A 14,765-nucleotide genomic window follows, 5' to 3' on the forward strand; every position below is an offset into this window, starting at 1 on the left:
GCATAGTGCCTTACCCAATAGCTGTCCCTCAATAACTGTTCACTGAATTAGACATAGAGACAATGGATAGATAGCACGAGTCTAGGAGTAGGAAGACCTGAGTTCAAGGCACTTCCTGCGGGATCCCGGGCTACTTTGTCAACCTCATTCAGCCTGTTTCCTCATCAGTTAGAAAGAAATGGGGATAATAATAGCACCTACCTTCCCGGGCTGGTGGTGAAGATCAAAGGAGTTAACATATGTAAGGCGCTCTATGAACCTTAAAGAATCAGATACCTGCTGGTTATTATTACTATAACAAGTACAATAGAAAAGCAGTGGGGTAGCCACAAAGTACAGATCCAGAGAAAACGCTGAGTCGTGTAAAAAACTCCTAACTCAAACTTTTCTTTTGTAAGTGCTCCAGAAAAACCTAAGGAGGGAGGGAACACTGTCTACTGAGGACAGGAAGGCCGCACTGCTAAGCGCAGGGAGGAACAAATCTATTTCCAAGCACACGACCTGACTTCACAAAACCGGAGAAAAAGGGACAGTGGTTTGTTTGTTTGTTTGTTTTAAAGAAGCGGACATCGGTAGATGCCGTCAAATCATCAGTTTGGGTAGATCTTTCAAATCCCTGCCAAAAAATATTTTGCTTTCACGTGACTCAGATGTATTTTAGAATCCAAGTAGATTTTTAGACGTTGTTGAGGAGTTTGCATTTCAGTGTTCAGAGTAGTAACTACAAAGGCAGCTTTTAAATTCTTGGGAGATGGAATAAGAAAGTTTCGAAGAGCAGACTACTGACTGATAATTCGACCAGGCGAACCCCACGTCTGGAAATCCCAAAGTCAAAGTCTGGAGGAGACACTTAACTGTGTCACCTCGGGCATCAACTTCCCCCCCTCCGGGGTTTTCTTTATCAGTAAAAAATAAAACGATGCAAAAGAAAACAAAACCACCCCTGGGATGATGCCCACCCGGCACCGCGGCGCCCCCAACCCTTGGACAAAGATCTCCTTCCTACGCAGCTTCCGTGGGGACACCTGTCGGCTCCCTGCCGGGACAATACGAGAAGGGGGAGTTAACATGCTGGGAAAGGATGGGGGGGGGTAGTGCAGGGACCCCCGGGCCGGGTTCTTCCGACCGCAGGCATCTCGGGAGGAGAGGGGAAGGGACAGGGCGGGACGCCGTGGGCGGGCCTGGGAACAAGTTCATAGTTGCCATCCCCCGCCCGGACCTCGGAGGCCAGACCAGCGAGGGGGGCGGGGAAGGGGAGAAGGACCCATGGCCCCGAACAGTCCGCGCCAGGCGAGGCCTCGAGGACCGAAATCTGCCCATAGAGCCCGGGGGTTGGAGAGAGGGAGCCTACCTCCCAAGCCGGCAGCGCCCACGTGCTCAAGGAGCCCAGGGGCGGGGAGCCCGCGGGGCGGGGCCTCCGAGGCGGGGCGGGGCCTGCGGGGCGCGGCGGAGCGCGGGGCTGAGCCTAGCCTGGACGCGCAGCATGCCGGGAGCCCTGGGGTCTCACTGCACTCTGGGAACTGCAGTCTCCTCCGGCCTCGCTCCATATTGAAGGGAAAAAGGGGCCGCCAACTGCTCCATTTTACGCCTGGGCTGCGCTGCTTTGGATCTCCCGGCGGGGAGGTGGTTCATCAGCAGGGTGCAGCCGGAGTCAGGCCGGACTCCGGACGGTTCGGGAGGAGGGCAAAACGGAGCGAGGCGGGAGGATACCGCCTCCACAAGTTAGCTGGCTCGCTACCCTAGACTGAGCAAAGGGGCGGGGTGACGGCGCTTCTCCTTTAAGAGGGGGCGGGGCAGGCCCTGCCGTTTGTCTTCCCCTCCTCCTCTTCCTCCTTCCCTCCTACCCTAACCTCCCCCAGCCGCGAGATGACCGACCAATCACCGGGGTGGCCGAAGGAAGGCGGGAGAATGCGAACCCTTCTGTCCGGCGGGAGGGGCGGGCACCGATCCTTATAAGGGCTGAGCCCTGCGCAAGCGCAGAGGCATCTGCAGTCGGAGGGGAGGGGGGCAAAGAGAGAGCGAGAGAGAGAGAGAGAGAGAGAGACCCACACACACATACATACACATACACACATATACACACACACACTCAGACCCCGACACTCTCACACTAGGTACTTGGGAAAAGTGGGGGACTAGCGGGGGGACGGTCAGTGAAAGCCGAGTAGCGAAGGGAGCCGGGAGCAGATTGGGGCGCGAGGGGGACGCGGAGCCCCGGCAGCCGTCCGGGACGCCCGAGTGCCGCGTCCCCGGCGGCGGCGGCGGCGGCACGGCCGGGGATCCCCGCTGCCCGGGCGCTGAGGGGGGCAGCTGATCTCGCTCCGCCCTAGGACGTGTACCCGCGGCGGGGTATGTGAGGGTCCCCCCTCGGGGGCCGGAGGGAGCGGGTCGGCTGCGCCCCGGAGAGGGCGGCCCGGGCGGCCGCGGCGGTGCATGTGTGGCCGCTGGATGCGGAGGAGGCGGCGGCGGCGGCGGCAGGATGTTAGGGCAGCAGCAGCAGCAGCAGCAGCTGTACCCGGCGGCGGGGCTCCTGGCCGGGGAGCGGGGCCGGCTGCTCTCCTGCTACGTGCAGGACTACCTCGAGTGTGTGGAGTCGCTGCCCCTGGACATGCAGCGGAACGTGTCGGTGCTGCGGGAGATAGACACCAAGTACCAAGGTGAGCGGGGGAGCAGGCCGGGAGGGACGCCCGGCTCGCCGGCCGCGCTGACAGCCCCGCGCCCCCGGGCTCGGGGCACTTTGGGGGGAGCTGGGCGCCCGCTGCAGCCAATCAGCCATTTTAGGAGCCGGGGATCGCTCCTCCGGCGGGGCCTCCGGAGGAGGAGCTGCGGGGGGGCCGGCTGGCTCCGGCCGCGGGGGCCGGGGGTGTGCGGGCTCGGGGAGGACGGCTCGGCCCCGGGTCCCCCCATCCCATCCCCTAGAGGCAGATGCATTGGAACGTGCTGGGGGTGGGCGAGTGGGCAGCGGGGGCGGACCCCGGAGAGGTCCCTCCCTCTCCCTCCTCCTCCCCCTGCCTCGGGGTCTCCTCGGCTCTCGCCACCCCGGGGGAGGCGGGCCGGCCCGGGGGCTGCTGCTCTGCCTTTGCTCGGCTCCTTCCGCTAAACAGTTAAAAGGAGGGAGGGGCTCGGCGGGTAGGGGGGCGGTGAAGAGGGATCGGGTCTCTGCCCTGGAGTGGGCGGTGCCTCCCAGCGTTACGCTGGGGACTCGAGGGGCGTGCGCCCCTCGGTCAGGGGGACCGGGGCGAGGGGAGCCCCGGGGGCTTGGGGCGTGGGTTTGCCCGGGCTTCTGCCCCGCGACTCCCCGGTTCGCCGAGCCGGCGCCGGAGACGCCTCCCGCAGCTGGCGCGGCCCCGGCGCGCGCTCCGCGTGGGTCCTGGAGCGCTGCGTCACTTCCGGGGTGGGCCGGGCCCATCCCGGGGCGCCGCCGGGGGTCCGGCCGCTCGGGCCGGCCCGGGGATCCCGAGGGACCGTGCGTGCAGCCGGAGGCTCCGAGCACCGCCCCGGCCCTCGCCCCGGAAGGCGTCCGTTACTGTCCGCTGCGCTGCCCGGGGGCCGGGGGGGCGGGGCGGCAGTTCCTGCGGAGCTCGCCCGGCGGGGAGGGGCGGCCTTGATCCCGGGGCCGAAGTCGCTGCAGCAGCCCGAGAGCCCTCGTCGCCGGGACCCCCGGTTCGGGCACTGCTGGGGGGTGCGGGGGCCAGACTGTGGAGACTTGGGCCGAGCAAGCATCGTGTTCGGGGCGGGAAGCCAAGGAGGGTCGGCCAGGGCTCCCTCTGCTCCTCCGCAGACCTTCCCTTCCCCCCGCCGTCCCCAGGGCTTGTTTAAACGTCTCCCTGTACCTGCGCCCTTCGTTCCTCACCTTCTCCACTCTTCCGACCGGATTCCCGAGATTAGCAGGAAACTTCTCCCTGATCCTTGAAGTCCCATCTCTTTCCCTTTCACTGCCGGTGTTTTGGGAAGAAGAAAGTGGCCCCCTTGCACTCTGACTTCTGTCTTCAGTGCTCTCCCGAAACTGCCCCCGTCTACCGGCCACTTTTAAGTCTTTCGGCTCCCTGTTCTCGTGTGGCATTTGACATAAACCACACCTTTCTGCAGTCTCTACCACCTTGATTCCAGAACTGTCGGGGCCACCTGATTTTAACTCCTTTGGGCTCCTCGTCCTCTTGACAGCCTCCCTTAATGGTGCTGTTGTTGTTGCCTGGGATCCAGGCCTTAAACTCCCTGATTTAGATTATACGGCCTCTTTGACTTTTCATATAGATAGATGACTTCAGATCTGGACTAGAGAATTCTGCTTCAGAAATTTGCAAATAGTGTGACACTGGACAAATCACCTAACCTCTGCGTCCTAATTAATCTGTAAAATGGGCGTCCTAATGCCCCCTCACTCAGTGTTGTTATGAGGATAAAATCGTTATATATCAGCTATGACAATATTTCTTCTCTGTTCTCTGACTTGTTTTTCTTCATTTCCAATGGTTGACGGAACATCTGAAACAGAATGTTAGAGCTGGAAAGGCTCTTCTTGTCCTAGGTTATGCAACTAATTAGTGGAAGAGCTAGGATGAAACTTAGATCTCTTGATCTTCAGGGCATTCTTCAGTTTCTTCAGTACCTGAGTGTTCCTCTGGCAACTCGGACTCAGTCAAGTTTAACTTAGCCTCCTACAAAACAAAACACCCCAGCCCAAATCCTATTGATTTTCACCTCCTTGGTTTCTCTCAGTTTTGCCTCTAGTCTCACCGCTATCAGCCCAGTGCATGGATTCTGGGCTTGTGTAGTGGCTGGGAGACCAGCTGCTGAGTCATCTGGGTTCAAGTGGGTTCCAATCTTCCCTGTGACACACACTGACTTTGTTTCCCTTGGGCAAGTCTCTTAGCTACTCAGTATTCCAAGCTATTCACCACAGTGAGGCCTTCCATTTCCCAACAAATGAAATTTTAACTCCATTACAACTGGTATCCTACTTTTATGGCTTCCTCATACTCTGTACAATATAACAGAGTACTAAATTTGCTGTCAGGAGACACCTGGTTGAATTCAACTCTGATACTTAGTCACATGGCCCTAAACAAGCCAGTTTAACTCAGCCTCAGTTTTCACATATGTAAAGTGGCAATAATAAGTGTTGTTTGGATATGGGATAGGCATCTCAGCGGTAATGTAGTCTAACACTGTCATGTGACAAATGAGAAAACTTAGACACAGATGAAGTGATTTGCCCAAGAACACAGGTTGTAAGTAGCAAAGCTGAGATCTGAAACTAGTTCCCACCTGACAAGGCTGTTGTGAGAGGCAGCTGGTGGTTCAGTGGATAGAGTCAGGAAGACTTGAATTCAAATCTGGCCCTAAATACTTCCTACTTGGATGACCCTAAGCAAGCCACTTCACCTTTGCCTCAGTTTCCTCATCTATAAAATGGGAATAATATCAGCACCTACCTCTCAGGATTGTTTTGTGGGTCAAATGATTGTAAAGTGCTTAGCACAGTTCCTGGCACATAGTAGGTGCTCTATAAATGTAAGCTATTATTATCCATTGTTGGTTTTTTTTTTTTTTTTTTTGGTGAGGCAATTGGGGTTAAGTGACTTGCCCAGGGTCACACAGCTAGTAAGTGGTAAGTGTCTGAGGCCGGATTTCAACTCAGGTCCTCCTGACTCCAGGGCCAGTGCTCTATCCACTGCGCCATCTAGCTGCCCCTTATTATTATCCATTGTAAAGACTAAAGTGTGGGGGCAGCTAGATGGTGCAGTGGATAGAGCACTGGCCCTGGAGTCAGGAGGACCTGAGTTGAAATCCGGCCTCAGACACTTACCACTTACTAGCTGTGTGACCCTGGGCAAGTCACTTAACCCCAATTGCCTCACCAAAAAAAAAAAAAAAAAAGACAAAAGTGTGGTAGAAATGTCAGTTGCTCTCCTTATCTACATGCCAATCAACTTAGACTGCTTGCCTTCCTCCACAGGTACTGTACTTACCTATTACTTTGTTCATGATTTCTTTATGCCTAGAACATCCTGTACCTCTTGAATTTTCACCCATGTTTTAAAGTCCCACCCCATATGCCTCCTTCCAGAAAGCCTTCCCTGATCTTTCTGCTGGACCTTCTTCCTCTGACGCAGTTATCACTTTGCATTTCTTTTGTAATTGTGACTGAAATGACAAGCTCTGTTCTGTAGGGATATTGTTGTCTTATCTAAACTTGTAATCTACCAGGCAATGAAGCATTCTACAAAAAGTATATTAAATTTTAATTTCTTTATTGTGTGCATGTTATTTCTTATGGTCTTAATCTGTGTGATTGTCTTTTTGATAAGTATATGGAAATTTAGAAATACAAGGCTAGGGAATGTTTTGTCTAGAAATGATATTAAGCAATTCAAAATGACTTTGCAAGCTTGAACCTTTTTTTTTTAAGCATATATTTAGCAATTATAAAGTTAAAGCCCTCTTTAGAGGTTGGGGACAGGATATTTTGTAAGTCCCACATTTACTGTGCTGAGCATAAAGCTGTCATGTAGCTCTAGACACAAGAGGAATAGTGTAGCTTTATGAAACAGAACAACTGGGTTTCCATCGTGATAATAACTCCTGTTCAGGCAAATAGTTGATTTCTAGATAAAGTCACAATAATTTGTACTTTAAGTGCATACTGTCCTGTCCAAATCTCCCAGTATGATATTTATTAACATCTTATATTTCACTCTCCAAGGGTAGGCTCTTACTGGTTTCTCTCAGTGTACTACAATGCTTTGTACATGGTAAGCACTTAATAATAATGTTTTATTAGGTTTGTGATTGAGATTTCATGTGTGCTGCACAGGGTTGAAGTACATCTCGATACAAAGAATACCTTTAGAGCCAGACTGAATTCTATAATTATATATTTGTGTATCATTATATATAATGATTCCAGTGTTATGAGTATGGAAGGAGGGAATATTTCAAAGATAAATGGGTTCCGGGGCAGCTAGGTGGTGCAGTGGATAAAGCACTGGCCCTGGATTCGGGAAGACCTGAGTTCAAATATGACCTCAGACACTTGACACAAGCTGTGTGACCCTGGGCAAGTCACTTAACTCCAATTACCTCACATACACACACACAAAAAGATAAATGGGTTCTGTCTTTCAGAGTAAATAATGTATGACTAATTAGTTGGAAAGAAAGTTTACTGTGGGGAACTTTAGGCACATAATTTTAGAAGCATTTCATTTGATAAATATAGAAGTCATATAAGTTTCTTATATGACTTCTATATTTCTTTAAAAAATTATCTATTTTCACAGGCATTTATTACATCTTCCTACTGCCTCTTTCCATTAAAAAAATTTTAAAACCTCCAGGCTTTCTGACCAGACTTCATCTGTCTTCTCTTTCTGCTCCTTTGGCTCTCTTCTCCCATTGTTGAGTTCCTCTAGGAGCCTCCATTTTGAGGAAGGGTCCAGGTGTACCTCCCCCTTTACCTCCTTTTCCTTTCCCTCTTATATGTTTTTCCTGCTGTGAATGTAAGCTCTTTGTGGGCAGAGACTGTCTTTCTTTTTTTTGTTCTTTTTGCTTGTATTTGTTTGTATCCACACACATACAGACACTTAGCCCAGTGCTTGGTGCACGGTAAGCACTTAAATACTTCTTGACTTGATAAACAAATGTGCATAGTGCAGCAGAACAAATTCCTACATTGGCAGTGTCCTAAAAGTGTAGATCTCATTTAATATTTTCAGTCCTCTGGATCTGTGGTTTATTGTTACATTGATCAGTTCTATTGTCTTACAAGTTGTTTTTTTCCCCGTGATGTTGACATTATTATATAAAATGTTTTCCTAGATCTGCTCATTCCACTGTGCATCAATTCATAGAGGTCTTCCTAGCTTTCTCTGAAACTGTTTCATCTTTTTGTGTGTGTGGCACAATAACAATCCATTCATACACCCTAATTTGTTCAGACATTCTCAAATAGGTAGGCACACCCTTAATTTCCAGTTCTTTGCCACCAAAAAGAGTTGCTATGTATATTTTTGTGCATGTACAGGTTCTTTTTCTAGATCTCTTTAGGGTATGGGTCTACTAGTGGTATAGCTGGGTCAAAGGGCATACATAGTTTAGTAACTTGGGGCACTGTTTCAAATTGTTTTTCAGATGGGCTGAACCAATTCGCACCAACAATGCATTAGGGTGACTGTTTTCCTTGCTTTCAGTATATTAAGATATTCGTCTTGTTATGAAATTATTTTCTCATTGGTTGGTATTAAGGACAAAACATTGGTTCTCTCCTGGACACAACATATTAAGTACCATGTTTATAGGATTACAAATCACTGTGAGTAAGATGTGGGATAATTGAACTTAGTTTGTCCTATTTCCTCCTGTCTGCCCCCTCCCAGCCCTTGTTCATTCCAAAACCTTTGTGTCTAGAAATTTGTCATCCTCCTTTCCCTAGAGGAAACTTAGCAGATTGCTAGAGCATTTGGACACCTAAATAAAGGAGAATTATTTGAGCTTTTGAAATAATAGAATAGCCTGTACTGAGGGCTTTCTGTCTGGGGGATGCCCCACTGTGCAGCCCATGGGCTTGTGAAGCCCAGGTGGCTGGTCTGCTCAGGTGGCTACCAACAAAGGGTTGCCTACCCCAGAGGTGTCAAACTTCAAGAGAAATCTTTATAGGCTTTTTTTTTTTTAATGGGGCAATGAGAGTTGAGTGACTTACCCAGAGTCACACAGCTAGTAAGTGTCAAGTGTCTGAGGCTGGATTTGAACTCAGGTCCTCCTGAATCGAGGGCCAGTACTTTATCCACTGCACCACCTAACTGCCCCTAGGCTATGTATTGACTTGGAAAATTACAAATTAACATTATCTCTCATATTGTATTTCTTTTTTATTTTATTAAACATTTGCCAGTTACATTTTAACCTGGTTCAGGCCACACTGAGAAGTTTTGCCAGCTGGTGTCATGAGTTTGACACCTGCCTACAGCATGATAGAATGGAAGAACTTTGGGTTGGGAGTCAGAGATACGCTTTTGAATCACAACACAAATTTTCCCTTTAAAGGTAGTGTTGCTTCTCATGCTAGATAAAAATGGATTTACAAGATAGATATTTTAATTTAGTGCTTTAAAGATGTTGCAGGGGGCAGCTAGATAGCAATACAATAGTCCTTAAATTAAGATGTTAAATATTCTTTCTTATATTCCAAAACTAACAATGAGTGAATTGGGGCTATGTGTTTGTTTAAAACTTTGTCTTGGTCATACTAAGCAATTTGAGAATCGATGGTAGTTCCCTTTTGGGTGGGGGGGCAAGTTTCCATTAGTTTTTCTGGATGTTGTGTTTCCGTGTTAGATATAGTAAATAGTATGGTTGGATATATGGCATTATGTTTTGAGTTGCTTCTATTCAAAGTACTCCAATGACTTTTAAAAAAATAACTCCTTAAAACTATTTTTTTTACCTTTTACAGAAGCATTAAAGGAAATTGATGATGCCTGTGAAAAATATAAGAAAGAAAACGATCCACATCAGAAGAAACGCCTTCAGCAGAATCTTCAGAGAGCATTAATCAACAGTCAGGAACTGGGTGACGAGAAAATTCAAATTGTCTCACAGATGCTTGAACTGGTCGAGAACCGGGCAAGGCAAATGGATTTGCATTCGAAATGTTTTCAAGATCCTTCTGAAAGTGAAAGACCTTCAGATAAGACAAAGATGGATTCCAGCCAACCAGAAAGATCTTCAAGAAGACCACGCCGGCAGCGGACCAGTGAGAGCCGTGATCTCTGCCACATAGCAAATGGGATTGAAGACTGTGATGATCAGCCACCTAAAGAAAAGAAATCCAAATCTGCCAAGAAAAAGAAACGTTCAAAGGCCAAGCAGGAAAGGGAAGCTTCACCTGTGGAATTTGCAATAGATCCCAATGAACCCACATACTGCTTATGTAACCAAGTGTCTTACGGGGAAATGATAGGATGTGACAATGAACAATGTCCAATTGAGTGGTTTCATTTTTCATGTGTTTCACTTACTTATAAACCAAAGGGAAAATGGTATTGCCCAAAGTGCAGAGGAGATAATGAGAAAACAATGGACAAAAGTACTGAAAAAACAAAAAAAGATAGAAGATCGAGGTAGTAAAGGCCATCCACATTTTAAGGGATTATTTGTCTTTTATATAATTCATTTACTTTACAGAAAATGTTTTAGGATAAATGCATAAGGCTATGCAATAATTTTTAATCATTAGTATTAATGGAGTATTAAAAGTTGTTGTACTTTGTCTGTGGTTTACTTTTCTGCACTGAATAGCCAAATGTTTTAAAGCCAGGTGGTCTTAGAATAACACATGGAAAGAATTAGGAACAGTGGGAATATGGTGTGAACAGGTTGCTTTTATTTTTCTCCACAAACTATACATATCTCATTGTCACTTAAGATGGAAATGTTGTTAATGGGTAAACACCAAAGGTTTACTAGCATTTAATTCTTCTCTACACTTTAAAAGTTTTTAGACTCTTCAGCTGATGTGAACTCTATTTTACCTCCGTGGTACATTGAACCTTATCTCTAGTCTCATGAGGACTCATTTAAGGAGCTAGAGAGGAAAGTTAATTTAGGATTCCATGTGGAATAATGTACACACATTCTTATCAGAGTACCTTGCTGTTGTATTTTTCTTAGCAGCATTTTGATACACTATCAGTAACCCATTTGTAAATGACTCCTTTTCACAAAAGCAGCTATTAATCCGCCTGTGTTTTAAAATATAAAAAGTTCTCCTTAATAAACTTGGGCACTAAAGAGTAGTTGGTATACCAAAAATACTACCATTAGGTTAGAGTGGCAGAATTTAAGCTCATTTAGCAGTATGGGTTCACTTAGTTTTTGGGCATTCTTAAAGGTGTATTGTATTTTCCTGACACTGATAACAACAAAAACCCCAAATCTGAATTTCTCTGTGATCTGCTGGGATGCCTCGGCACAGTTCTAATCAATTGGAAAGCAATACAATAGTCCTTAATATCTGTATATCAAAAAGTTGTTTTAAATTGTTTTGCTGTCATTTAAACAATTTGCTTTCATTTAAACAACTTCCATCCATAACGACACATCATTATTTTAACTTAGAGTTGTATTAATCCTCTTGACTTTCCCGCATTGGTGCTCCCTGATATGTTTGCTTTGGATGAATATGATTTTAGGAAAATGCAGTTAATCACGTGTTTGTAAAATGGGTTTTCCAAGAGTCTTATCTGTTAAAGATAAGAATGTTGAAGGGTGTATGTTTGGGGATTTTTGTTTGTTTGGGGGGCTATAGCTTTATCTGTGTGTAACCTGCCTTGTACTCTTCCTCTTTGTTTGAGCGTGACAATCTTGATTCTTATTAACCTGGTAAAAACCCTATCTGGGTCGAAGAAGTGTTTACTGTGTAAGCAACAAGGTGTTGTAGAAACAACATGGGACTCTTGAGAGTCAGACTTTGGTTCTAATTCTGACCCTGACACTAAAACTAGCTACTTCATGTTAGGCAAGTTGCTTGGCTTCTCTGGCCCTGATTTTCCTCCTCTGTAAGGTAATAGACTTGAACTAAATGATCCATGAAGTCCCTTACGATTAAAGTTCTCATTTTCTGTACTAATTTGAATTAGAGTGAAGATTTTAAAAGCTAGTAAAATGGACATTTTTTTCAAAACATTTTCATAAATCTGAGATGTGAAAGGCATATAAAGATGTTAGAGCAAGTGAGAAGAGCTTCAATCCAATAGCTAGTTTTGATTGAGTACAGATGATTTTATTAATCCTGGGGGAAACACTCAGAAAACATCATTAAGAATTTATCCTTTTATACAGAAAATGTAAGTTACAACGTTAAGAAATTCCTTTCCCAGGCAATAGGATTAGAATGTTTCTTACTAGAGACAATTTCGTAATAAGTTTCTTTGTCACTAGACTGTCATGAGATTTTTTTCTGATGATATATATATTAATGGTTACAAAATGCACTCACATATTTGTCATACCAGCTGAGATCAAGTCGGGGGGAAAATAATATATATATATATATATATATACACACACACACACACATAGTGCTTTGTAAGCTTTCAGGTGCTATATCAATGTTAGCTAGAACAATAATACCAGTTAATGTAAGCATAAGCCTGGTTTAATTGTAATCTGCCAAATGAAAATTGATTAAAATAGATTTGTTTTGAGTACTAGAACAGTGATTAATAACTCGTGACTAATAAGATTAGTTTAACAGGAAAAAAGGAAAATAGTTGCCTGGAAGTTTTACTTCTTAATGTGGCATATATTGAGACTCAGTCCTCTTTTTTAAACACCCTTTTTCAGTTTTTAGGGTAGATATACTTTCACTGTTAGTACCCACCTTTATTCTGGATTATATGTAAAACTAAGAACTTAGCTCACAACTTGGAAAACTAGGGTTTGTCACCACTGGGCCTGGTAAAAGTTTCTCTTCTACTTTATTCTAGTAAGGTCCAGTCAAATGGTTGGGGATGGGGGCGGGGGTTAGGAAGAGAAGGTGTCATGGAGTAATAGCATTAATAAAGGACTGGGAATCCACAAGGAAAGAGAAATATTTAGCTGCTGATACCAAATGAACAATTTTAAGTTTCCTCTTTAAAAATTTTCAAGTCTCACTCTCCTCAAACAAGTTCTTACACAATACTACCACTTTCTGTCTTCTTGGTCATACAAAAAACAACCCAACGCCACAGTCCACAGTACCCAGAATCAAAGAATCCACACTGTCCATGAAAAATGGCCATTCAGATGCACCTTTAGAGATAGGAAACTTTCCCTTTAAAAAACAAACTGTTTTGTTGCTGCCCCTTTAAACATCATGGTTATTTCTCTCTGATGCATTCTTCCCCCACCCCTGGAATAGAATCCTTTTGGATTCTTGGATTGTAACAAATAGTACATTTAGAACAAATCAGCACATTGGCCATGTCTGGGAATGTCTATCCCATTCTGTCTAAAGGTGGGAGGCATGGATCACCTTCAGGCCTCAAGTCATGGGGTCACTGTGGATTATTAGGTCTCAATGTTTTTCTTTACATTTTTATGGCCTGGTTCTTGCTTGTTTTGCTTTGCATCGGTTCACATAAGCCTTACCACAAGTTTCTCCAAATTCCCCACAGTTATCATTTCTTAAGTTGCAGTAACATTCCATTACACTTAGATATTACAGTTTGTTTATCCATTCCCTAAATGAATGTCATCAATTCTCCTAGTTCTTTGCTACTACAAAAGATGCTGCTATAAACATTTTTATGTACTGTATATATAGGCTCCTCCCCTGTAAGGAAGACCACAGGGTCAAAGGGTACATACAGTTTAGTGACTTTAAAATATAATTTTTAAATGGTTTTCCAGAACCATTATACCATCCCCTAATTCTGCCAACAGTGCATTAGTGCTCACTACTTTCCAAGGTAGCCCATTTTGCTTTTGCACAGCTTGAAGTGTTAGGAAGTTGGGGGTGGGGGTTTCCTTATTTTGAGCCAAAATGTGCCTCAACAACTCTTACCCTGTTGGTCTTGTACATACTTTGCTTGATAGATTGTAAGTTCCTAGAGGGAAGGGATTGTTTTCATTTTTGTCTTTGTATTTACAATGCCTGGCCCATAGGCGGTTAATAAATGCTTATTGATTGTTCCAAGTTGTTCCTTCTAGAGCCAAGCAAAATGGATGTAAAATTTCTATCATAAGATGGCCCTTTTAAATGTTTGAGGACAGTTCTCGCCCCACCCCCCACTCCACACACACACCGAATTGTATCTTCTCCAGGCTTTAATAGCCCTCTGGTTCTTCAACTTGAGCCTCATGTGCATAGTTTAAAATCCCCTCTCATCGTTCTGTCTTGACAGTGTCTTAACCAAATTGTGACAATAGTCCATGTGTGATGTGACCAGAACAAAGTTAGGACTGTATTCAGTTCACTACAGCACAACTAGTATACAGCCTATGATCTTTTTAACACTTGGGGAGGCCAGTTCATAAAACTATATGGAACTTACAGTCCTTTGGCACCTCTTAGTACTTCTCATGTGAACATCTGTATTTGAACCCAGATATTACAAGTATAGGACTGTTAAGTTTCAACAGGTTGGTGAGGCAGCCTCACATAGCAAAAGAAGCTGTGGACTTAAGAGTTAGGAGAGCTGGGTTTTAATTCAGACTGTGACCCTAATAGGTAAATCAATGCCTGCCTACCTTGGGGTGATCATAAGGAAAGCTTTTTGTAAACCTTAAAAGTTAGGAGCAACTGTTATCCAACCCATTGCTCTAGACTATTGGGATTTGGTAAACAGAATAGAACCCTCTGACACTGCTAGAAACCTACAGGTTACCACCCATCCATTTTCCCCAGACATTCTTCTTTCCTTTTCTTTTCTTTTTTTGTTTTTGGTGGGGCAATGGGGGTTAAGTGACTTGCCCAGGGTCACACAGCTAGTAAGTAAAGTGTCTGAGGCTGGATTTGAACTCAGGTCCTCCTGAATCCAGGGCCAATGTTTTATCCACTTCTCCATCTAGCTGCCCCTTCCCCAGACATTCTTAAACCTTTTTTGTGTTATGTGCCCCTTTAACAGTTTGGTAAACCCTTTGGACCCTTTTTCAGAATAATGTTTTTAGATGCATAAAATACATAGGATTATAAAGGAAACCAAAGGTTAGCAAAAGTAGACATTTTTCCCCCATCCAAGTTCATGGATCCCCTAAAATCCACAGACTCCCAGGTTAAG

The 14,765-nt window shown here is 45.5% G+C and overlaps 1 protein-coding gene and 1 long non-coding RNA gene across 3 annotated transcripts in view; one reads left to right on the plus strand and one right to left on the minus strand.

Annotated features, from left to right (window-relative positions):
- Positions 1–1,422, minus strand: part of LOC122732523 — a 28,163-nt gene extending 26,741 nt beyond the window's left edge. For both annotated transcript variants that reach the window (XR_006353627.1, XR_006353626.1), the window contains exons 1-2: positions 1,352–1,422; positions 202–259 (exon numbers count right to left, since the gene is read on the minus strand). This is a non-coding gene — a long non-coding RNA (uncharacterized LOC122732523). The remainder of the gene's footprint in view (positions 1–201; positions 260–1,351) is intronic.
- Positions 1,423–1,476: 54 nt separating this feature from the next.
- ING2 (inhibitor of growth family member 2) lies at positions 1,477–13,625 on the plus strand. The gene is made up of 2 exons (XM_043972734.1): positions 1,477–2,657; positions 9,455–13,625. Exons 1-2 carry the CDS (start codon positions 2,480–2,482, stop codon positions 10,123–10,125), a joined length of 849 nt encoding a protein of 282 aa, XP_043828669.1. The 5' UTR covers positions 1,477–2,479; the 3' UTR covers positions 10,126–13,625.
- Positions 13,626–14,765: the final 1,140 nt, after the last annotated feature.

This window comes from Dromiciops gliroides, chromosome 6 (genome assembly GCF_019393635.1).
Source record: "Dromiciops gliroides isolate mDroGli1 chromosome 6, mDroGli1.pri, whole genome shotgun sequence".
In the NCBI taxonomy this organism is placed as follows: Eukaryota; Metazoa; Chordata; class Mammalia; order Microbiotheria; family Microbiotheriidae; genus Dromiciops; species Dromiciops gliroides.